We start from the raw sequence: 24407 nt of genomic DNA on the forward strand, positions 1-24407 counted from the left end.
GCGGACATCGCGCCGATACCGGAGAACTTCGCCCCTGGACTTTCTTTTGTTTGCTACTGGCGATTAACCAAATTAATTTACAGGTTTTAGTCCTTTTGTATTAAAATATGGACATGAGTTAGGTTCTCTGAAATTAATCAAAGACAAGTTTTAGGACAGAGGGATAAATCCTCTATGTTAGATTATGTTGCCATGTTCCAGGAACGGCTGAGGGGAGACCGCAAAGTAGCTCAAGAACATCTTGAAGTTTCTCAAACAAAGATGAAGGACAGATAGGCAAGCTATGAAGCTGACATTACAACCAGGGGTTGAAGTGCTATTGTCTTTACAGGGTGAGTCTCTGAAAGCACAGCTCAATGGTCCATACAATTAAGAGGGTTGGGTAAAGTAAATTGTCTGATAAGACACCCTAGATTGCAGGAAAAAGAATCAGCTCTGTCATATCAATATGTTAAAACCATACTATCAAAGGGAAAAAGATAAGAAGCAGATATGTCAGGTGGTAAGCACAGTGGAGAATGCAAGAGGCAGCGAGAGTGAGGCAGAAGGTTCCCAAATTGAACCTCCTACTATCCAGTTAGCTAACACTGAAATAATTGGGACAGCTAGATGCCATATTTTCATAATTAGAGACAGAACAAGGAGAAGATCTAGTGAGGTTAATTACAGAATTTAAAGGGATCTGTAAGGATAAGCCAGAATGTAGAACTTAGCCATGCATGATTGGATGTAATGAACTCTGCCTATAATGCAACATCCTTATTGTTTAAGTCCAGAGAAACAATCTAAGTTGAAGGCAGAAATTCAATAAATGTTAGGAAATCACCTAATTGAACCTGTCAAAGCAGTTGGAGTTCTTCAGTAGGGTTAGTGCCTTAACCTGATGGGTCAACCAGTTTCCGCATAGATTACAGAAAGGTTAATGCAGTAACAAAAATGGATTCCTACCCAATCCCTCGTTTAGAAGATAAAATCAACATGATTGGCAGTGTCACATTCCTCACTAAGATAGAATTATTGAAAGGATACTGCTAAGTACCTTTAACGTTGCGAGCTAAGGAGATATCGGCTTTTGTCACACTGACTGGGCTATACCAATGCCAAGCGATGCCATTTGGGCTAAAAATTGCTCCAGCCTCTTTCCAAGGTTCAATGAATCAAGTTGTAACTGCACTTCTGATTGTGTAGTTTACTTCGATGATGTATTGATTTACAGCGAAATGTGGAAAGATCATGTAAAACAATTGGTAGCCTTATTTCAACAATTATAGTTGGCAGATCTAGTAATAAACCTTGCCAAGAGTGAGTTTGCAAAAGAGTGAGTAACTTATTTAGGGCATATAGTTGGGCAGGTGCAAGTGTTGCCAAGAACAGTGGAAGTACGTGCGTTGATGGAATTTCTGTCCCTAAAACTAAACAGGAAACCTTGCCATTTTTAGGGATGTGCAGCTTCTATCTTTGTGCCTAGCTTCAGCTGCTCCACGAACGGCTTTAAAAAGAAAGCAACGGTGATGTGGTCAAGAGAGTGCCAGGCAGCTTTTGAGAAGCTGACGACCATCCTAACCCGTGACCAGGTGTTAGCTGCCCCTAATTTCAATAAATCTATCAATGGGGCAACTAATGCGAGTGACTTTGGGGTAGCTGCGGTGTTTATCGCAAGACGAAGAATCGGGCATCGAGATGCCAGTGGGGTACTTTTCTAAATAATTAAATAGCCATCAAAAGAGATACTCTTTATGATAGAAAAGGAAACCCTGGGATTATTACTGGCTACATTTTGAGGAATATATCCATCATGGCTGTAAAACAAATACTAGTAAATGTTGTGGAAAGATTTAAGACACCGAAAGACAGACTGTTCTGATGGAGCTTGCTCATACAGCCCTATAACTTATTGTTCATTTTGCTGGAAAGGATAATTTAATTGCTGATGCATTATCAAGAATGAAATTTTATAGAATTATCTGGAAATCAGAGAGTCAGAAAAAGCTGACCAGATTCCATGTAAGGGAGTGGAAGACGGAGTGATTGCATCTTTGAATTTTGCTTTGCATATGGTGTATACTTTCCTGTGCCCTTTCTTCACTTCTTAAGGGCGGAGGCATTTTAGAATATCTTTCAAAACTATTCTTTTCTTTTAAAATATGGAAAACTTGTGAGTGATGAGACGAGTGACTTACCCTGGTAGAATGAAGGAGATCATTTAATAATAATCTTTATTGTCACAAGTAGGCTGACATTATTAACACTGCAATGAAGTTACTGTGAAAGCCCCTAGTCACCGCACTCCGGCGCCTGTTCAGATACACAGAGGGATAATTCAGGATGTCCAAATTACCTAACAGCACGTCTTTCGGGGCTTGTGGGAGGAAACCGGAGCATCCGGAGGAAACCCACGCAGACACAGGGAGAACATGCTGACTCCGCACAGAGTGACCCAAGCTGGGAATCGAACCTGGGACCCTGCCGCTGTGAAACAGTGCTATTGTGCCACCCGATTTATCGTCTTGCGGCACTGAGTTACTGTCCCCTTTTGAAGGGTGCTGACACTGACCGCTGCCACCGCCTTCCATGCAGGATTATACACGAAAGATGAACAGTGCCTTCACACAAGGGAGCTCCAGATCAAAAGCATCAAAATCCTATGAGCTTTATCCTTTATTTTTATTAAACCTACCCTCCAAAGTCCATTGCAGTAGAAATGCCACCTGTTTGTTCTTTGTGTGCATGCTGGAGTATTTTTTAAAAAGGATAGATAGTTATACTTCTAGAGTACAATTGTGTGTGTACCAGTTCTTGCAACCGGTTTAAAAAAATCAGTTTTGTTTTATAATAAACCAGTCACTGAGTTTATTGAAAAAAAACCTGGTTAAAGTCTCTTTTAATTTGGTCTAACAGCAATGAAGGTAAATAATTGGTCATTTTGATGAGTGAATTAAACTTTTAAACTAATAGTGTTACCTGCGGAATAATGGGACTAGATAAACTGGGCACTCCTCCCATCCCTGTTGTAAACATGATTCTGGTGAATTCACATAACCAAGACTGATGGGAGAAGGTTCTGGAGAAGTGTACAACTTTGTTGAAGATTGTTCCATCGAACTCATTTGACTAGGAACTGCTGTCAGATGAACTGGTGGCTGAATTCTTGAAGAAAAGGAGCTGGAGTTCTATCTGAGGAAGATCAGAGTTTTGAAAGATCTTGTGGCTGAAATTAGTGCTATATATATTGAACAGACTGCCTGATAAATCTGGGAGATGAATCTTTGTTATCGCTGCTATCTAATGTGTAATTTATATTGGCTGTGATTTGCCTGGTAATTCGTTTAATTTCCATTGATTCTGGTTTGATTGTTAAAGTAAAAGTTACAAAAAAGTGAAATCTTGTCCATTGGTTTTCATTGGGATCGTACGGTAAGTTCAATTATTTGGTTTGGTAAACAGCGCGTGGATCATAACCATCAATGACCATTTCCAACAAGAGCTAAGTAGCCTCCTGCCCTTGAAATTCAATGGCATTACCATCACTGAATCCCGACTAACAACATCCTGGGAAATTTAACTGGAGCAGCCACATAAATCTGTGGCTACAAGAGCAGGTCAGAGGCTGGGAATTCTGCTGCAAGTAACTCATCTTCTGAATCCTCAAAGCTGGTCCATTTTATTTATTTAGCGAATGCAAAGTCCCTAAGCCATGCAGATTCTTCTGGCCCTGCTGTGTTGAGTGCGGATAGCCCTCCACTGAGTCTAGGAATTGGTGCATAGTTTGCTCTCTCCCACAGGCACATAGGCGGCTGACACTAATGCCCCATTTGTGGAGTTAAGCCAAGCAGGGGCTGTGGTGTGTGTGATGATCTTCACCAAACAGGGGTGCAGAGATCCACCATCAAAAGGCACAAGTCAGGATTGTGGTGGGATATCCCAAGCAACTCTCAAAAAACTTTACACCATCCAAAACAAAGCAGCTCATTCAACACCATCCATCACCTTAAATTTGTTTTTTATTCGTTCATGGGGAGTGGGCATCACTGGCTGGGCCAGCATCTATTGCCCATCCCGGAGGGCATTTAAGAGTCGACCACATTGCTGTGGATCTAGAATTACATGTAGGCGAGACCGGGTAAGGATGACAGCTTTCTTTCCCTATAGGGCATTAGTGAATCAGATGGGTTTTTATGACAATCGTCAATGGTTTCATGGTCATCATTAGACTTTTAATTTCAGATTTTGGTTGAATGCAAATTTCACCATTTATCATGGTGAGATTTGACCCAGGTCCCAGAGTATTTCTCTGGAACTCTGAATTACTGCCTCCATTATTACAGCAGCAGCATTGTGTACCATCTACAAGGTGCATTGCAGCAGGTTGCTAAGGCTCCTTCAGCAGCATTTTCCAAATACCCATTCTCTATCATCTAGAAGAACAAGCGCAGTCTGTGCATGAGAACACCATCTTGACTGTCAATGGGCCAAAATTCTGGAGCTCCCCTCTGTACAACACAGTGGGTGTACCTACAGAACATGGACTGCTGCGGTTTCAGAAGATAAGTTTCTTGAGGGCACTCAGGGGTGGGTAACAAATGTTGACCTAGCCAGTAACACCCACATCTAGCTCAAGAATAAAAATAACCAGAAGCCTTGACCTCTTGCTTCATAGCTTCCACAAGGTGAAAGATGAAGTAATTTGTTTTGGTGAAGATTTAATTCATCACCTACTTGAGGCAGGCATACACAGCAACTTGACTAATGCTGCAAAACTCATCAGTTGCAGTTTCTAATGACCCCATGACATTAAAATGCAAGACCTGTCGCTTTCCGGGCAACAAGCAAGGAGAAACATGGGCTGATGTTGGATGGCAGCCACAGCTCCAGCAGGTGACAGTTCAGCAATGACTTTACTGTTAAAGTACACACATAGTGCAACTTAGGTTCTTGGCTTACACACTCCAGAGGCAAGGGGTGGGATTCTTCGGTCGCCGACGCCGTAATTGCATTCGGCGATTGGCCGAAGAATCACCGTTCGCGTTGAAATCGGGGGCGGCGCCGCTTTTGCGATGCTCCGCCCCTTCCAAAGCAGTGTACTCTAGGATCACACCCGATACTCTGCCCCCGACCGGCCGAGTTCCGCCGGTGTTAGTCTCTCATGGTATTACTTGTCGGGAACTCAGCGTGGCGGCTGCAGACTTGGTCTAGCGCCGCCACAACCGGGGGGGGGGGGAGGACACACCTATCTGCGGGCAGAGGGGGCTTTGGCAGGGGCTGGGGCACTGGTGGGGGGTGGTCTGGCTGTCGTGAGCCTGGCAAAAGGGGGGCCGGGTCCGCGCACTGCCGCGCCATGTTGCACAGCACGGCGGCTGCATGCTGCCACCGTGTGCATGCGCAGCCACGGACCCAGCAATTGTCCGGCCATATCGGCAGCCAGAGCAGGTGCTCTACGCTGCCTGCATGATAGCCCCCAGCCAAACGGAGGATTGGTGGCCGTTTTGTGCCAAAACTTCAGTTGTAAAAGGCCACCGTTCACATGCCGGAGTCAGGACATAGCCTGAAAATTGGAGAATCCAGCCCAAGATCTTTTGCAAGTTCTTCCTTCTATCCCACCTGCTGCTTTGTTCTCTGCAGTTGCAGGCCTGTGCATTCTTGTCTGCTGCTCCTCCTCTGCCAGACATAGTGTCATCCTAATCACCATACTGATAACGTCAACAGGTGACTCCTGTCAAAATTCCACTGCAGGCTGTAAGAGTCATTACTGTTATTCTCTTTGTTCCCATTTCTTTTATTTTATTATTTTTGGTTTGTGGACCCATAATCGGGGTGCGCCGTTAAGCAGAAGACTAAGTTAAAACAGCCTGCTTGCCGGTACACTGTGTTCCCAGGTTTTGTATTTTGGAAAGAAGAAGCCAGACTCCTCGGCAGAGTGATTATTAGGAACCAGCTTTGGAGGAACTCGGTTCGATTGGTTAACTGGCAATCAGTGGGTTGGCCAAGGACAGTATTCTGCCTGAAAACAGTCAGTGATTTGTTCCTCCACGATGCGATGCTTTCTGAGAGAACTTAGCAGAAGTGTTTAGACCTTGAAAGTGAAAATAACTCTCTCTCCTGCTTACTGAAGTGAAAGAACTGCTCTATTCCTGGCACACCCTTTCCTGTGAACCTGAAATGTTGCTGAGCCTGCAGAGAAAGTAGACAACCTTGCCAGTTAAAACTATCTCAAGTCTATAAAGGAAGTAGTACCAAAATAAAAGCCTGAACTTCAGAAAGACATTGACTGGAAATCATCCCAGTGCATCAAGGATCCTTATCTTATTTTTATTTTCTTTCCCATTCCACCACCCTTTCCCCTGTGTTGTTTGTCTCTGTGTGTGTCTCGATAGTGGGACTAGTTATGAACGACATGGGGTGGGGGAGAGGTAGTTGGGAAAGGGGTAGTAGATAATCAGTTACATTTTCTGTCTTGATAATTATAATACTGTACATAATAAAAGGTTACTTGTGTTTTCAACCTACAAACCTGGTGACTGCAGTTTATTGGGCTCAACCAAGGACCTCGAATATTTTAAATAAAATCTAATTTCACCTGTGTTGTGACTCCAGGTCAAATGGGGCTAGAAGTGATTGCGCAGTAGGCCAGGATGTCGTGATAAGACTCAGCAAATAACTTTTGCATAGTTTAATTTAAGCTACAAAAGTCAAAACAGCAAACGTATTATGCACAATGACTCTACGAGGCAGTGAAAAACCGGAGTTTGAACCTGGCTTTGCAGCTGCCATTTGGTTGATGATAATGGTTCTTAAAAATAAAGCTTATTTTTCATAGGTTTTTTTGTTACAGCATCCTGACAGTTCAAGCAGATTCCACCAGCTCTTTTACCTATTCCCAAAATATATTTCCCAAGTGACAATGACTGCTTGGATTTAGAGTGATATTCACAGACAGATTCAGCATAGTTCTTATCAATCTAACCAACTCACTGATGGTCTTGTTCAGGGAACATCTTACACTGTCTGGAAAAGCTGTCAGGTTTGCTGTTGCTCTTGCGCAACACCTCCACAGAGAAAATGTTTGAGAGAGTGAAACATTCACAAAAATAGCATGGATTAGAGTTACATCAAAGCACAGATGGGTTAACTGTGCACCAATATAGGGTGGGAGCTTAACCACGGCAAATCCATGGGAATTAAATGGAAAGTGGCAGCATGGATACAGGACTGGCTAAACGATACAAAGCAGAGTTAGTATTGAACAATTGTTTTTTAAACAGGTACGAGTTCACAATGATATGCATCAGCACGATGGCATAGTGGTTAGTACTGCTACCTCACAACGCAGGGACCCGGGCTCAATCCCGGCCTCTGAATGTGTGGAGTTTGTACGTTCTCCCCGTGTCTGCATGGGTTCCACTAGGTGTTCCGGTTTCCTCCCACAGTCCAAAGATGTGCAGGTTAGGTGGATTTAGCCATGCGAAGTTGCCCCTTAGTATCCAGGTTCTGGGTTACAGGGATATGGCGGTGTGGACGAGGGAGTGCAAATGGGTAGAGTGCTCATTTGAAGGGTAGGTACAGACTCGATGGGCTTAATGGCCACCTTCTGCACTGTCGGGATTCTATAGTCCCGAGGTCAGTATTAGAACCGTTGCTCTTTTTAGTATCTATTAATGACTTGGACAGATATAATCGACAAAATTTCAAAGCTGCGGATGGCTTAAAACTTAGAAATTTAGTTAACATTGAGGAAGATAATAGCAGACTTCAGGAAGTCTTAAGAATACGTTTTTAAAAAAGAGCAATGGAAGGAGACTGGCTGCATAAGCTGCACTACTAATGCATAACATTAGAAACCAGCATCTCCAGAGGTCCTCTTACCTGAACTTAACCAAGAATGGCCACATGCATAAGATTCGCTGCTGAAAGACACTGCCACAAAGTTATGCCAAATGCTGCAGGTAGAACTGCAGCCGAATTTCACTAAAGACCACTATTCGTGACTGCTAAGGTCACAACCTAGGGGCCAGTTAGCTCAGTTGGCTGAATGGCTGGTTTGGCATGCGGAGCGACACCAATAGCATCGGTTCAATTCCCAGCTGAGGTTGTTCATGTAGGCCCCAACTTCTCAACCTTGCCCCTCACCTGAGGCGTGGTGATCCGCATCTTAAATCACCAGCAGGCAGCTCTCAAAGGGGAGAGCAGCGTATGGTCCTCTGGAACTGTGACAACATTTACATTTTGCACAACCAGCTGTAACGTCCATGAAATGGGGGTCTTTGGCAAAATTTATATAACGCACTTTCTACCAGTAGCAGGCCATCACACAAGTGAGTGTTTTTTCCCTGTGAGCTATCATATGCTTTTATTTTCAGGCAGTCCATTCCACCTACATTCTATAAATCAATCCCCAGCTGACTCAGAAATCAAGGCATTCCTTAACAGCAATGGTTGATCACATTTGTTCTTTCCCATAGCTGCAATTTTTCTTTCTTTAACCTTTAAAATCAGGAAGTCTTTTCTTCATCTTGAAAAGCTTTTCGTCATTTCTTATCATTTTCTTAATTGCTGTCTACTCTCGCAATCCCAATTATATATTTTGTCACTACCTCTCAATTAGTTTTAAGTCTATTCCAATTAGTCACTCATTATTAGGCCTGTTTTATTCGTTTTTACGTGTGTATGTTCATTATTAGGTTACTTTCCATTTATGTGGCAGAAGCAGATGCAGCATTAAGTATTTTCCATTGAAGCAAAATGTATTTTTTTTTCCTAGCATTTCTAAATAAGAATTGTAGAAAAGGTGATGCACCAATAATTGTACCAGATTGGTAAGGTTTAGCATCTTCAACATTTGCATTCCTAATCATAGTCTAGATGCCATGGGGACACACTGAACAGAGACTATGAAGTTTCAGGAGAGTTATTCCCCGTTCATTTTACTCCCCTGTTTAAAAGTAGCATTGGAAGAAACATAGAATCAGGTCACTATTCAAAAGCATGCCACAGCTTTTACCTATGTATGGGCTTTATCCATAACATAAATAAGAACTTACACTTACAGAGCACATTTTGCAACCCAAGGATGTTCCAGAGAACGTTGAAGCCAATTGAGTGATTCTGAAACGATTGTAAATTTTAGAAACACAGTAGCAAGATCCCACAAATGGGAATCAGGTAATAAGCAGATAATCTGTTTTCGATGGTGTTAATTGAGGAATATACATTGTTTAAGACTCTGGGAGAATTGTGCTGCTCTTTGTCCAATAATACCATGAGATATTTTACTGTCATGAAGGGGAAAGCAAGTTCTCAGTTTAATCCTTTATCCAAAGTACACTTCTGCTGGTGCTGCACTCTCTCAGTGCTGCATTGAAGTGTTATCTATGACTATATTATGTTCAAGGAATGATACCCGCAACCTTCTGATTCAGAAAGTAAAATTGTAACCTCTGAGCCAAGGCTGGCAGTTTTAAACCCTCTCAGATCATATCCCACTTATTAGCATTGCTGATAGTTAATTTACCTACCTGGTATAAACCTGGTTTATTGTGTCAGCAGAGGTGTTCCAGTAATTAAGTGTAACATGTGTAACCCAGATTATACCGGCTGCTATACCTTCCTCTGAAAATGATAGCAACGCTGATTTATTTGCGATCAACCCTTTCATTTCAAATCTGATTGTACTTTTAAAAATTATTTGTTGGCACTCACATTGCTGCTGAACTTGTTGGTTTTCTTTGTAAGAACTGACCCATCGACAGAAAAGCTTGCAAGTGTATTCTTCTTCAAGCTCTGAAAAATTAATTTTTTTACAATAGACTAATTAGCCATTATTCATATACAGTGTGTTCTGATTCAGAATGAGGGGCGAGATTCTCCGACCCCCCGCCGGGTCGGAGAATCGCCGGGGGCTGGCGTGAATCCCGCCCCCGCCGGTTGCCGAAGTCTCCGGCACCTGAGATTCGGCAGGGGCGGGAATCGCGCCGCGCTGGTTGGCGGGCCCCCCCGCTCGATTCTCCGGCCCGGATGGGCCGAAGTCCCGCCGCTAAAATGCCTGTCCCGCCGGCGTAAATTAAACCACCTACCTTACCGGTGGGACAAGGCGGCGCAGGCGGGCTCCGGGGTCCTGGGGGGGGACGCGGGGCGATCTGGCCCCGGGTGGTGCCCCCACGGTGGCCTGGCCCGCAATCGGGGCCCACCGATCCACGGGCGGGCCTGTGCCGTGGGGGCACTCTTTCCCTTCCGCCTCCGCCACGGTCTCCACCATGGCGGAGGCAGAAGAGACTCCCTCCACTGCGCATGCATGGGAAGCTGTCAGCGGCCGCTAACGCTCCCGCGCATGCGCCGCCCGGAGATGTCATTTCCGCGCCAGCTGGCGGGGCACCAAAGGCCTTTTCCGCCAGCTGGCGGGGCGGAAATTCATCCGGCGCCGACCTAGCCCCTCAAGGTTGGGGCTCGGCCCCCAAAGATGCGGAGCATTCCGCACCTTTGGGGCAGCGCGATGCCCGTCTGATTTGCGCCGTTTTGGGCGCCAGTCGGCGGACATCGCTCCGTTTCCGGAGAATTTCGCCCCATGTTTAGATTGGTCACTGAAACAAGGTTTGCATCAAACGGAGTGCCAGAATAAGGTCAAAGTGAATTATAAAGCATGAAGGAAGGTTCAATGGTTAAAACAAATAGAATGGGTTAATCTTCTTCTATAAACACAAAACTGCACACATCTCTTTGCAAAACGTTTTTCACTTAAACAAAAAGCAATTTGATACACACTGCATGCAACTTTCAACTGCAACGTTATACACCCACTTCAGTATCGTGAAACCAATCCTAAACAAATACACACAAGACTGAAAAATAGATCTGTCGCAAGGCTAGGCCACTACCTATCCGTCTACTCCCAAGCTGACCTCTGTAATACCCTAGGTAGGTGGGTGCTGAAATTAGCAGCCTGCCTGCGATATTTAAATGAATAATCAAAGGTCCATTAACAAATCCATTCACAAGGATAAAATATTGCCCACACCATAATGCGGTTGGAGTGGGCTGGCGAGCAGGATTCAGCAGTATTCTTTTGTGACAGAAAAATGGCAGGAAAGAAGGGGGCAATTTGGGGGCTCATCACCCCCCCCTCCCCCTCAAGGTGTCACTCCCCCCTTCCTTGAAGTCTAACCTCCAAAATCGGCCCCCTCTAATCCCGTCTCCTGCCTCATGGTTACTCTGATCCCTCGCCGCACCCAAAAGCGCGGGTCTCATCCTTCTGCAACAACCACCACTCTCCTTTGTGCTCCTTCCTGCAATCCCAGCAGCGCCCATTACTGAACTCTTATGCCGCAGGGACTGCTGAGTTGTCCCGAGTAGCTCCCGAGGGCAGAACTGCAGCGGAGGTGATGGGAGATGGTGAACAGCTGTCAAACGTACCCATTCTTAAAAAGCAGCCCATGTGATATAGCTCACACCTATCAGTCCCATCTGGCTAATTTCACGGCATGAGTAATAATTACTATGTTGCTTTTCACTCACAATCTCAGCCACATATTCTATGAAAGATAAACTATTTAGATCACATATCTGATCAAACAGACCTGATATGAAATTGCTCACATAAAGACTGTTGTACTTAAAATTCTTGCGCACAGATTCTCGAGCAGTATCGCCTGGGCAAAATTCATCGCTTGAACACACCACAGGGAAGGAAAATAGCCTCTTACAGAATACACCATGTTTCAACTAGAGGAGAATCAAGTGGGTTCTGCTATTGACAGATTATCCTCCATCCCAGAATGTCTTCTCTACCCTCCTCCTAGCTGATGTTGAACAGCCAAAGGCAATGATAAAAATCGACTCCATTGCTCTTTCCATCTACAAAGAAGCTTGTAATTAAATTGTGCCTCATCATGTTCTCAGGAACAAGGTACAGTACAGTTGCAATGTACAGTACATGTAAGTAATTACTTTGAAACATAGAGGCTGTAATGGAGGCAAGCCTTTTTGCCAAAATCCACACTGCTTTTTGATTATAATCATTTATGCATGGAGCCAGTACTATATGTGTTATTCATTGGTTGCAAACCTCTCAGGGAGGGGCTTGATATCAGGGGACCAGGTGGCAATACTCTTAAACAGGAAGTTTGTTTTTGCAGCAAAACCTGTACTGCAATTTCTGAAGCAAGTAGCTGAAGGAGGGAATGATCAAGCGTAAACGTTCTGATATTGCACTTGAGACCTTGGTGTAAGCAGTGGATAGGGGGAGAACACCCTGTTTTTCCCCAGGTCAAACATCTGAAGAGGAGGCAGCAAGAAAACAACATTATGGATGTCAATGCCATGTGCATTGCCACAAGAACATGGCTACAGTTTCAAAAGTAAAAAGATCTGACTAGAGTAGTCACAGTAAGAACACTAAAATACTTCCTCATTACAGCAGCACCGATCATAACATTTTTTTCCTTATCCTCAAATTCAGCACCCTAACCGTTTACTCACAAATGTCAGCTATTCCTTCACAACAACCACGGGCGCGATTCTCCGACCCCCCACCGTGTCGGAGAATCGCCGGGGGCTGACGTGAATCCCACCCCCGCCGTGTCCCGAATTCTCCGCCACTAGAGATTTGGCGGGGGCGGGAATCGCGCCGCGCCGGTCGGCGGGCCCACCCCCAGCGATTCTCCGGCCCGCGATGGGCCGAAGTCCCGCCGTTGTCAACCCTCGCCTGTCGGCGTGGATTAAACCTTTTGAACAGCGGGACAAGGCGGTGCGGGCAGACCCCAGGGTCTGGGGGGGGGGGGGGTGGGGGCGATCTGGCCCCGGGGGATGCCCCCACGGTGGCCTGGTCCGCAATCGGGGCCCACCGATCCGCGGGCGGTCCTGTGCCGTGGGGGCACTCTTTTTCTTCCGCCTTCGCCATGGTCTTCACTATGGCGGAGGCGGAAGAGACCCCCTCCCCTGCGCATGCGCGGGGATGCCGTGAGCGGCCGCTGACGCTCCCGCACATGCGCCGCCCAACGAAGACCTTTCGGCGCCGGCTGGTGTGGCGCCAAAGGCCTTTCCCCCCAGCTGGCGGAGCGGAAACCGCTCCAGCGCGGGCCTAGCCCTTCAAGGGGAGGGCTTGGCCCCTAAAGGTGCGGCACCTTTGGGGCGGCCCGACGCCGGAGTGGTTCCCGCCACTCCATTACGCCGGAACCCCCCACCCGGCCGGGTAGCGGAGAATCCCGCCCCATATGTTTAAAACACCTCACAAATCTCACCAACAGGCCACTCTTTCTTGCAAAAGAAGGTAGGCAATAAGTAGAGAAGAGTGAGACTCCCACACAATCTTTCAACAGCGTGTTCTAGATAGCGTGGGAAGGAGCATAGTGAAGACTGTGGCCAGTGGCAATAGTGGAGGAGATGCCAGATGGAAGGGCCAACAGTTGAAGCGATTTTCAATGAAGCACTTTAAGAGCTCGGGTATTATCTTCCATGCTCCTTCTCCTGTCTTCGTTGCTTTCCAGGTGGTGTTAAGGGCATGTCCACATAATGAAGAAGTTTGGAGCATGCTGCATATAACCATGAGTCTGAAAATCCACAGAAGAGTGTACTGCAAAGGTCCTCCAGATCGATTCAAGCAGAGGCATTGCTTAAGCATAGTGATTTCCTCCTCGGTGATGGTTCTTGTGGCAGCATGTTTTTTGTTGTCATCATGCTTTGTAGCAGTGCATGGTTAATGACCGGAGTCATAAGTTACATCCACAGAGAATAACCTTTGTCATCCAATTGTCAGCCTGCAACCTGGTAGGCTGGTTGGAATAAGAGTGGCATAAAGAATTAGAGTGAGATAGAGGTCATGTCTGTTACTGGAATAAAGGGTATAGACATGCATGGCCCATTTCCTTTTGCTCAAGAAGAGACAGAGTATCCTTTTTGATTGATAAAGGTGCCACAATGACTGTAGGGAGCACTCATGGAAGCCTACCATGCATGTAAACATAGGGCTCCCGAATCCTGCTTTGCTCCATCAATAGAAATGCAAGTGGTTCTTCCAGTGTAGAGAGTGTCAGAAAGTACCAAGATAAATCTGTGAACTGTGCAATGTGAGATGTTGCTAATATTACCTGTTGCTGTCTAGAAGGAGCACTGATTTGTGGCTGCAGCTATTGTTGCAGCAGATAACATAACTCAACAGACCTACTTAACTACCTATGAGAGAATCCAGTGTTTGTGAGCAAAGAGCAATAACCCAGACCAGCAAACCTCTCTCTGTGCAGACAAGTCAAATTTCAAAAGTGGTAGAACAGCTAACATTGTCTCAGAAGTCAAGCAGGAGCCAGAAATACTTGACCAGGTGTTGCATGATCCCTTTAAATAACACTGGCAAGAAGGCTTTCATGCCAGTAATTGTGAGATTGAGTTGTGAAGTCATTGCTTGTTAAGTGAGGTATTGGGATGGTTCAAAATGGATGAGGTGTTACGACGGGCTGTGGGTAGTCCCATTCTGAGGATGGAGGACAGACTCAGCCATGTTCAGCTGGGTATAGATTCAGGGCCTCAGGGGTCATTAGAAGCTTAATTCTAACTAGCAGCTCAAATGTGTACCTACGTGACAGAGTTCCCTGAGGCTGAGATGGAGCAGTCCAGTCAGTTCATGTGCATCTCAATGACTCAGGAATGTGAGCATTATCCATTGAGAGAGTGGACAACACTTGAAGTGGATGCAGGAGCAATGCATTAGCATGTAGCAAGTGTTTGCAAAGCTCTGTAACTTTTGGAAGACTGTAAGTATTCACACATGGGACCAGACTTTTGTGAAGGAACCAGAAGCATGAGTTGGGAAAGTCTTGAATTTGCAGAATGTTTCTATTAAGGAAGTCCTTGCCCACCATATTTTCTTTCCAGGGACAGAGGTCGGGACAGAGTCGGGCCCACCTCCAGAGGCAAGCTCGAGGCACCAATGAGGGCAGGCGGATGACAAGGCCAGCAGGCTAGAAGGCCCAACTCCAATGGAATATTGGCTCAGTTTTAATAATGAGGGACATCGACCTAATTATGAATGCTAGCCTGAGTTCAAAGAATGACTAATTCGCATAGATCTCAGCAAGCAATGTTTATATAACTGTGGGGGTTTGTGGGGGGGCTTTGTTTCATTGATATTTCCATTGCAGAACACAAGAATAGGAATAAGAGTAGACCAAATGGCCTGTCGAACATGCTACATCATTCAATACAGTTTTGGGCTTCAACTCTATTTTGTGGCCTGCTCTCCACAATTCCCTGCATTACATTGAAGTTTTTTCACTACCTATGCATTTATTTACACAAGATCAAGAGGTCTGAAGTGGATAAATGCTTCTACCATTGATTGTATGAATGGCTGTGATTAATTTCCCCTCTTAACTTCTCATAAAGTCGTCAATGTATTTCAGTAGGAATGCTGAAGCACCTCTACTGACAGAACAGGTCTGGCTTCATCAAAATTGCTGCCGTGGGGGATTTGCTGGTCACGAGAGTTCGAGTGGGGGTGGATGCTTTGAACTGCTCAAACCTCCCCTCTTCCCCCACAAAGGAGCCAGCAAGGAGTGCTAAGTGCAGGCTTACTGCTCGCACCCTTTTCATATGCTGTAAACAGGATTGGGAATAGCAATCCCAGAATCGTGTCCCACCACCACTTTGGTCCAACCCTTCCAGAAATTCAGGCCTTTTGTTTTTCTTTGTTCATGGGACGTGGGCATCACAGGCTGTGCCAGCATTTATTGCCCATCCCTATTTGCCCTTGACGGGGCAGTTAAGGGTCAACTACATTGCTGTGGATCTGGAGTCACATGTAGTCCAGACAGATGGCAGGTTTCCTTCCCTTCAGGGCATTAGTGAACCAGATGGGTTTTTACGACAATCGACAATGGTTTCATGGTCATCATTAGACTTGTAATTCCAGATTTTTTAAAAAAATGTAATTCAAATTTCACCATCTGCCATGGCAGGATTCGAACCTGGATACCCAGAACATTACGCTGGTCTCTCATTTGCTGTGAGTATAGCCTCCATTATTTTCTTGCCTCTCATCCTTCTCCTTCACCCAGTCCATACTCAGGGCTTGGCCTCCGCTGCTGAGGATGGCGATCCTCATTGCCACTAGGTCGATTATCTGAGACTCGCGCTCCCAATACCAGCTGCTGCCTTATTTGTGCTCAGCTGCATGCGCAATGATCTCTGGAATCCTAATTTTGCATCTCTACAAAGCAAAATAGGCCATGAATCCCTACCCTGCCCAAACACACACAGACCACTCAACACACCTGATGGCATGTGTTTGTCAGTGGCTGTGTGGCCCTCTCTGCCATGCTCTCTTTTATGCATCAAACTTGCATACTGTAAGGCCTACCAAAATTCCAAACTGACCCTCAACAAACCGATAATGAGATCATTAACATTGATTGGCCACTTCCAAATCGGGCAGGTTTCTCAGGCCCATCTTTCCCTGTCCTGAGAAAAATTGTCACTGACAAAAAGAGCAAGGCACAATTTACAGCTGACCAGCTGCCAGTGTTACTTTTAGCACCTATTGCCTTTTGCTCCAGCCCCTATCCAGACCTATAAATCCTGCCTCAAACATCGACAGCTCAATTTCACTAGCTATTCAGTTATTCGGAGTAATGTAGGAATGTGGAAGGGTAATGTGAGCTCTTTCCTCAATGAATTTCATTTTTTATTTAATTTGTAATGACATTGTACCTGTTTAGCTGGAATGCAGGACTGTGTTTCTCCAGTGTCAATTGCTCTGGAACTACTTGAGGTACCATTACTGCTGGTAGAACTCCCTCCAGCTTCCTGGCTAGTTTGCATATTTTGAAAAATGCTGCTCGGTAGAGAACTATTTGTACTTGATCCTTCTTCATCTCCGTCCAGGTCATCCCTCCACTGTTTCATCATTTCAAGCACATTTGATGGCCTTTGTGTGGCTGTAGTGTCTCCCTGAAATTCAAGTACGACATTCAAAGATTTGAACAACATAGCAAGCTAAAATATTAAGTGTCAGTATCTTTTGTAGCTGAAGATCTATGTATAAATACACTTTGCAAGTTTGAAAATTCAGCATTCTTTGCTGAACTTCCGAGTTCACAAGGTAAAATTGCATCTCACTGTTTGCAAACTTGAGGGCTAGTTGCAATTTTTTTCTGCATGAGATCAAATTTTCAAAGTATTTTGAAAGCGTTCAGTAACTCTCTCATTGATGAATAAGCCAAATCCTCATTACATAAAAACCTTAGGGTCGAATGTAAATATTTTTAAATTTAAAGTACCCAATTTTTTTTCCCCCCAATTAAGGAGCAATTAAGTGGCCAATCTACCCATCCTGCACAACTTTGGGTTATGGGGGTGAGACCCACGCAGACACGGGTAGAATGTGCAAACTCCACACGGATAGTGACCCGGGGCCAGGATCGAACCCGGGTCCTCAGCGCCATGAGGCAGCAGTGCTAACCACTGTGCCATCGTGCCGCCACAACAATGGAATATAAGTACCAGTTTTATTGGAGGTACACATTTGTGCTCTGAATATTTTGCAATATTTTTTGTGACATTTTGAAGAAATTAGCTGGATTAGTATACCAAACAAAAGGCCCATTACAGAGATAGAACGTAATAATCTTTGATTGGGAAAGGCGCTACTAACATTTGTAAAACTGAGTTGTAATAATTTGAAAAGAAAAACTGAGTTGTAATAATTTGAAAAGAAATACATGGCATGACAGGGAAAAACATTCACTTTTTGTCCAAAAAAACCCCCTAAAGTTGGGGCATCAATTCCGGATGTGATCTCATGCAGCCAAACTGTCCCAGAAGTGCACTGGCTGTGAAATTGGCTTCCAAGTATGTGGAGTGATTATTTAAAATAGGTTTTTGGCAACATGAATATGCCATTAGCTTTTTTTTTCTGGTGAGGTCAACCTTCAAAAAATATACAATCCTGCCCAACACTGGGACTGGATTTTATTGAAAATAAGATTTGTTTTTGGGTTCACAGTAACACCGACAAGACAGGAATTACTGTCCATTACCAATTGTCTTCAGGCTGTTCAGTGAGAACACATATTGGTTGACTCATAAATTATCAGATTCACTTAGAAACGTATGGACCAGTCAGGGATAGTCTGCATGGCTTTGTAAGGAAAGGTCATGCTATACAAATTTGATTGAATTCTTTGAGGGAGGAAGTGACAAGGAGAATCGATGAGGGTAGTGCAGTGAATGTTGTATACATGTACTTTAGTAAGGTTTTTGACAAGGCCCACATGGCAGACCGGTCAAAAAAGTAAAAAGCTCATAGGATACAGAGTAATGTGGCAAATTGCATCCAAAGTTGACTTAGTAACAGGAAACAAAGGTCAATGGTTGCACTTGCGAATGGAAAGCAGTTTCAAATGATGTTCCGCAGGGCTCGGTGTTGGAAACTCTGCTGTTCGTTTTATATATTAATGATTTGGACTTGAACTTGGAGGACAGTTGGCAAATTTTGAACTATATAGGAGGTACAGTAAATAGCACAGAAATTAGAAGAATGCAAAGGAATATAAACTAAATATAGGGGCAGAAGTATAGCAGATGCAGTTTCATGCAAGGAAGCATGTAATATTAAATTTTGGATATTAAAAATTGGTAATTTGGTCCAAATGAAGAGATAACGACAAAATGCAGCATTCAGGTACGCCAGTCATTAAAAATAGCTTTCAGGTACAAAAAAATAGTAATTAGGTGAAATACCTTGCCTTAGAAGCTCTTCGGCACAGAATGAACAAAGATGTTTAAACAGAAGGTAGGCATTTATTTAGGAAGTAAGGATTTTCAGAAAGGTCAAGAAACTGAGGTTGAGGGAATCTGTCACTGCAGGAAAGTAGAGTGCAGCAGTTATTCCTGGCCAATTGACTCATTCATATTCTTATGTTCCAAGGAGAAAAACAAATTCGGTGGAATTTCTATTTGAGCTTAGACTTAAAAGAAAAAAAATCCAAGCATACCATGCAAACCCATCAAATATATGAGAATGCTCAGCATTTTAAATAGCTATACATCAAACAACAGGTGTGTAAACTTCAATTTGCTTGTAATCAGATGTATTCTTACACACACCACCTCTAAACATTCTCCAACCCACTGAAGCAAAGTTTAAAAAACATTCCAGCATTACAACTTATTCCACACAATGGTATATGTTCGCAGCTACAATGTGAGAAATTAAATGAATTTCCACAGGCATGCTGCTTCATCAGCTAACTTCATGTGATACAAACAGTTTTTTGAAATATTATTATAGGTCAGGCACTGGTAACCATTATATAGGATGCATGGGCAACTTGCAGCCTGCCTGCTTCGAAACCATCATTTGCCCGATGTGTCTGTTACCCTTAAGACCAAAAGAGATAGGAGCAGAATTAGGCCACTTGGCCCATCAAGTCCGCTCTGCCATTCAATGATGGATGATATTTTTCTCATCCCCATTCTCCTGCCTTCTCCCCATAACCTCTGATCCCCATATTAATCAAAAACCTATCTATCTACCCAGTCGCACCAATATATTTCTGGGTCCTTCTGGCTACTTAATATGTACCTAAACCCCTCTCTCTCCTAGCTAGCCATGCTGTTCCGTGTTAAATACGGAAGTGTGTCTGCTCTTGCAGCAGAATTCTCAGGCACACAATTGGGGAGCAGAATGATCCCAAATTTCATTGCATTCTGAAGCTGGTCTCCTCACATTTTGGGAGTACACAGTGCAGCAGAGAATGGGATAACTCTGCCACAGAATAAGTAGTGGTTTAGTGCTATAAAACTGAACATTTTGAACATGAATGCGATGAGAAGGAAAAAACAGATTGGGTGTTGCGTGGATTAGCCCCATTGTATATACTCCATATGTGATTATTTATTTATTTATTTTTAAAATTTAGAGTACCCAATTTATTTTTTTCCAATTAAGGGGCAATTTAGCGTGGCCAATCCACCTACCCTGCACATCTTTGGGTTGTAGGGGTGAGAACCACGCAGACACGAGGAGAATGTGCAAACTCCACACGGACAGTGACCCGGGGCCGGGATTTGAATCGGGTCCTCAGCGCCGTAGGCAGCAGTGCTAACCACTGCGCCACATGCCGCCCCTCCATATGTAATTATGTAGTTTCTGAAATTAAATTAGCTACAGCTTTACCGTGACCCATGGGTTGTCAAGAAGCTCATTGGCTGTTATTCGATGGGCAGGATCCACTTTTAAAAGACGTGACAGCACATCCTTGGCTGCAAAGGGAACAGAGAAGAAAAGCTCAGTAAATCACACTTTTATTCGCTTTATAACATTGTGCCATGGGTCAGACATCGATACAACAGCCTCTACCTTTGAGCGAGTCTGGCAGTTATGAATTTCTAACAAGATTTTGCAACTGATCATGAATTATAAAATATTGGTGAGATCAGAACAATTGGGTTGTTCTTAAAACCCAAGATAAACCTTCGTAAGAACTATGATACAAATTACATTATAAGTTTTAAAATATACAGCGCCAGCCCCAACTTTGGGCAAAATAATGATAAACTGAACATTTTAACCCTATAGTTTTTCTTGCCAATAATAGTGTCCAATATCCACATGAGCACAGTAAGAAGACTCACAACACCAGGTTAAAGTCCAACAGGTTTTATTTGAAATCATAAGCTTTCGGAACGCTGCTGCAGTGAGACTTCTTACTGTGCCCACCCCAGTCCAGTGCTGGCAACTCCACAACATGAGCATATTTATACCTAACAGCTAATTTTGAGCCAAATGCAAATTCGGATATTTAAAAACTGATTGACTTTTACTTACCACCATCGCTAATTTCCTGCAAAACTGAATCATCAAAGTGCAGTTCCCCTTTGTTTACCAACTCAGCAAGTTTTTCTTCTGAGTTGGCCACAAATGGTGGATCTCCAGAAAGCCTGCATAGAAAGAATAAGATGATATTTTTGACTTTATTTGCAATTAATACTATTTCTAAACTTCTCTTTGGATGGCTTTGCAGCTTGAGAAACTTAGCTCCTTTAGTTACATTTAACCATGGGCAGCAACAGCTGCTGATTTCAACAAAATATTGGTGAACAAAGTGTTACTTTGTCTGCGAGTTGCACAACCTTTTCAATTCTTCTGTTCTCACATTCCGCTTACAATTAATTTTAGTGAAATGAAGTATTGTGATATGACTGATTCACCTCTCTCTCTCTCAACTGAAATGACTAACATATGGAATTACATGGGAATACAGCATCAGCTTTAGGTTTTAGCATTTGTTAATTTATGCTACTTGCCAATTGTCATAATATACACCAGTATATCATGGTGCAGACACACACTGATCGACACACGGTGGGACCAATCAACATACACAACACCGCAGCCAATCACCAGTGAGAGCACACGCACTATAAAGACAGGGGGCATTAGAGTTCCAGCTCATTCGAGTAGCAGCTAGCTAGGAGCACGGAGCTCACAGCCTGCAACACAGACATTCACCATGTGCTGAGTGCATCAACTGGTTAGGACACGGCAAAGGTCTTCAGTTAAAGCTTGTATCGTTTTTACCCACAGTTCAAGTATGTTTAAATAGTTAACCTTTTAATAAAATAATGCTGCACTACTTCAAGTGTTGGTGACCTGTATGTGATCCAGAACATCCAACACATCACCAATAATAAAACCAGTAAACAAAATGCAACAGCACTGTCTGGTGTAACAGTAAGTTATACCGAGCAAAATATTGCAGTGTCTATTCTCAGTCTTTGAGATTATTTGACTATATCCAACTGCAGTAACAGGGTTTAAATACCAGGGTTATGGAGAAAATAAGAGAGCCAAGGTTCTTGCTCCATAGTAATCCCTATTAGATGTATGACAGCGATCATCCAATTTCAATATGAACTGGATTTGATGCAACTTTACAGTTGCCGAAGCTGTATTTATGCTCACACATGAATAATGCAAGTGGGCCAAAAAACAGAAGGCCACCATCACTTCTACAGCCACACACTGGAGGAAAAAAAGCAGCACATTAAGATGAGGTGAGAAAACTGGGGAAAAGAAGTTGCAAATCTCAGTTAACAAATAAAATTATCAAGTGGAAACGGAATCATCCGAAAAGACAAAAGTAGATGGTAGATTGATAAGTCTTCTATTTTCATGCACTTCCTATTGTCATTGAGCTGATAGGAGGCCATTTGATGTATCAAGTCCATGCTAGAGGTCTGTACAGCAATTTAGTCAGTCCCATTCCCATGGGCTATCCTCACTGCCCTAAAAGTTTATTTCCCCTCAAACACCTATCCAACTTTGTTTTCAAATCACTGATCATCTCAGCTTCACCACGTTTATAGGAGACAATTCCAGGTCATTACCATTCACTTCATGAAGAACACTTTTCCTCACATCGCCTGGATCTCTTCACAAAAACTTTAACCTGCATCCCTAATCCTGTCCCGTCAGGTAATGGGAATGAATATCCTTGTGTTTTCAGTAGGGGAGCATTTCGGGAACAGTGACCACAATTCAGTCAGTTTTAAAGTGCTGATGGACAAGGATAAGAGTGGTCCTAGGGTAAATGTGCTAAATTGGGGGGAAGGCTAATTATAACAATATTAGTCGGGAACTGAAGAACCTAGATTGGAGACGGGTGTTTGAGGGTAAATCAACATCTGACATGTGGGAGGCATTCAAATGTCCGTTGAAAGGAATTCAGGACCGGCATGTTCCTGTGCGGAAGGATAAATACAGCAAATTTCGGGAACCTTGGCTAACGAGAGATATTGTAGGCCTCATCAAAAAGAAATAGGAGGCATTTGTCAGGGCTAAAAGGCTGGGAACAGACGAGGCCTGTGTGGAATATAAGGAAAGTAGGAAGGAACTTAAGCAAGGAGTCAGGAGGGCTAGAAGGGGTCATGAAAAGGCATTGGCAAATAGGGTTAAGGAAAATCCCAAGGCTTTTTACACTTACATAAAAAGTAAGAGGGTAGCCAGGGAAAGGGTTGGCCCACTGAAGGATAGGCAAGGGAATCTATGTGTGGAGCCAGAGGAAATGGGCGAGGTACTAAATGAATACTTTGCATCAGTATTCACCAAAGAGAAGGAATTGGTAGATGTTGAGTCTGGAGAAGGGGGTGTAGATAGCCTGGGTCACATTGTGATCCAAAAAGACGAGGTGTTGGGTGTCTTAAAAAATATTAAGGTAGATAAGTCCCCAGGGCCGGATGGGATCTACCCCAGAATACTGAAGGAGGCTGGAGAGGAAATTGCTGAGGCCTTGACAGAAATCTTTGGATCCTCGCTGTCTTCAGGGGATGTCCCGGAGGACTGGAGAATAGCCAATGTTGTTCCTCTGTTTAAGAAGGGTGGCAGGGATAATCCCGGGAACTACAGGCCGGTGAGCCTTACTTCAGTGGTAGGGAAATTACTGGAGAGAATTCTTCGAGACAGGATCTACTCCCATTTGGAAGCAAATGGACGTATTAGTGAGAGGCAGCACGGTTTTGTGAAGGGGAGGTCGTGTCTCACTAACTTGATAGAGTTTTTCGAGGAGGTCACTAAGATGATTGATGCAGGTAGGGCAGTAGATGTTGTCTATATGGACTTCAGTAAGGCCTTTGACAAGGTCCCTCATGGTAGACTAGTACAAAAGGTGAAGTCACACGGGATCAGGGGTGAACTGGCAAGGTGGATACAGAACTGGCTAGGCCATAGAAGGCAGAGGGTAGCAATGGAGGGATGCTTTTCTAATTGGAGGGCTGTGACCAGTGGTGTTCCACAGGGATCAGTGCTGGGACCTTTGCTCTTTGTAGTATATATAAATGATTTGGAGGAAAATGTAACTGGTCTGATTAGTAAGTTTGCAGACGACACAAAGGTTGGTGGAATTGCGGATAGCGATGAGGACTGTCTGAGGATACAGCAGGATTTAGATTGTCTGGAGACTTGGGCGGAGAGATGGCAGATGGAGTTTAACCTGGACAAATGTGAGGTAATGCATTTTGGAAGGGCTAATGCAGGTAGGGAATATACAGTGAATGGTAGAACCCTCAAGAGTATTGAAAGTCAAAGAGATCTAGGAGTACAGGTCCACAGATCACTGAAAGGGGCTACACAGGTGGAGAAGGTAGTCAAGAAGGCATACGGCATGCTTGCCTTCATTGGCCGGGGCATTGAGTATAAGAATTGGCAAGTCATGTTGCAGCTGTATAGAACCTTAGTTAGGCCACACTTGGAGTATAGTGTTCAATTCTGGTCGCCACACTACCAGAAGGATGTGGAGGCTTTAGAGAGGGTGCAGAAGAGATTTACCAGAATGTTGCCTGGTATGGAGGGCATAAGCTATGAGGAGCGATTGAATAAACTCGGTTTGTTCTCACTGGAACGAAGGAGGTTGAGGGGCGACCTGATAGAG

General features: G+C 44.1%; 1 protein-coding gene across 16 annotated transcripts in view; it reads right to left on the reverse strand.

The window, feature by feature from the left end:
- Positions 1-24407, reverse strand: part of stk33 (serine/threonine kinase 33) — a 244685-nt gene that overhangs the window by 27222 nt on the left and 193056 nt on the right. For all 16 annotated transcript variants that reach the window (XM_072466451.1, XM_072466452.1, XM_072466456.1 and 13 more), the window contains 4 exons: positions 20807-20919; positions 20156-20241; positions 16687-16926; positions 9694-9774 (listed from right to left, as the gene is read on the reverse strand). In XM_072466451.1, coding sequence (XP_072322552.1) covers positions 9694-9774; positions 16687-16926; positions 20156-20241; positions 20807-20919 — 520 coding nt within the window. The remainder of the gene's footprint in view (positions 1-9693; positions 9775-16686; positions 16927-20155; positions 20242-20806; positions 20920-24407) is intronic.

This window comes from Scyliorhinus torazame, chromosome 10 (genome assembly GCF_047496885.1).
Source record: "Scyliorhinus torazame isolate Kashiwa2021f chromosome 10, sScyTor2.1, whole genome shotgun sequence".
Taxonomy (NCBI): Eukaryota; Metazoa; Chordata; class Chondrichthyes; order Carcharhiniformes; family Scyliorhinidae; genus Scyliorhinus; species Scyliorhinus torazame.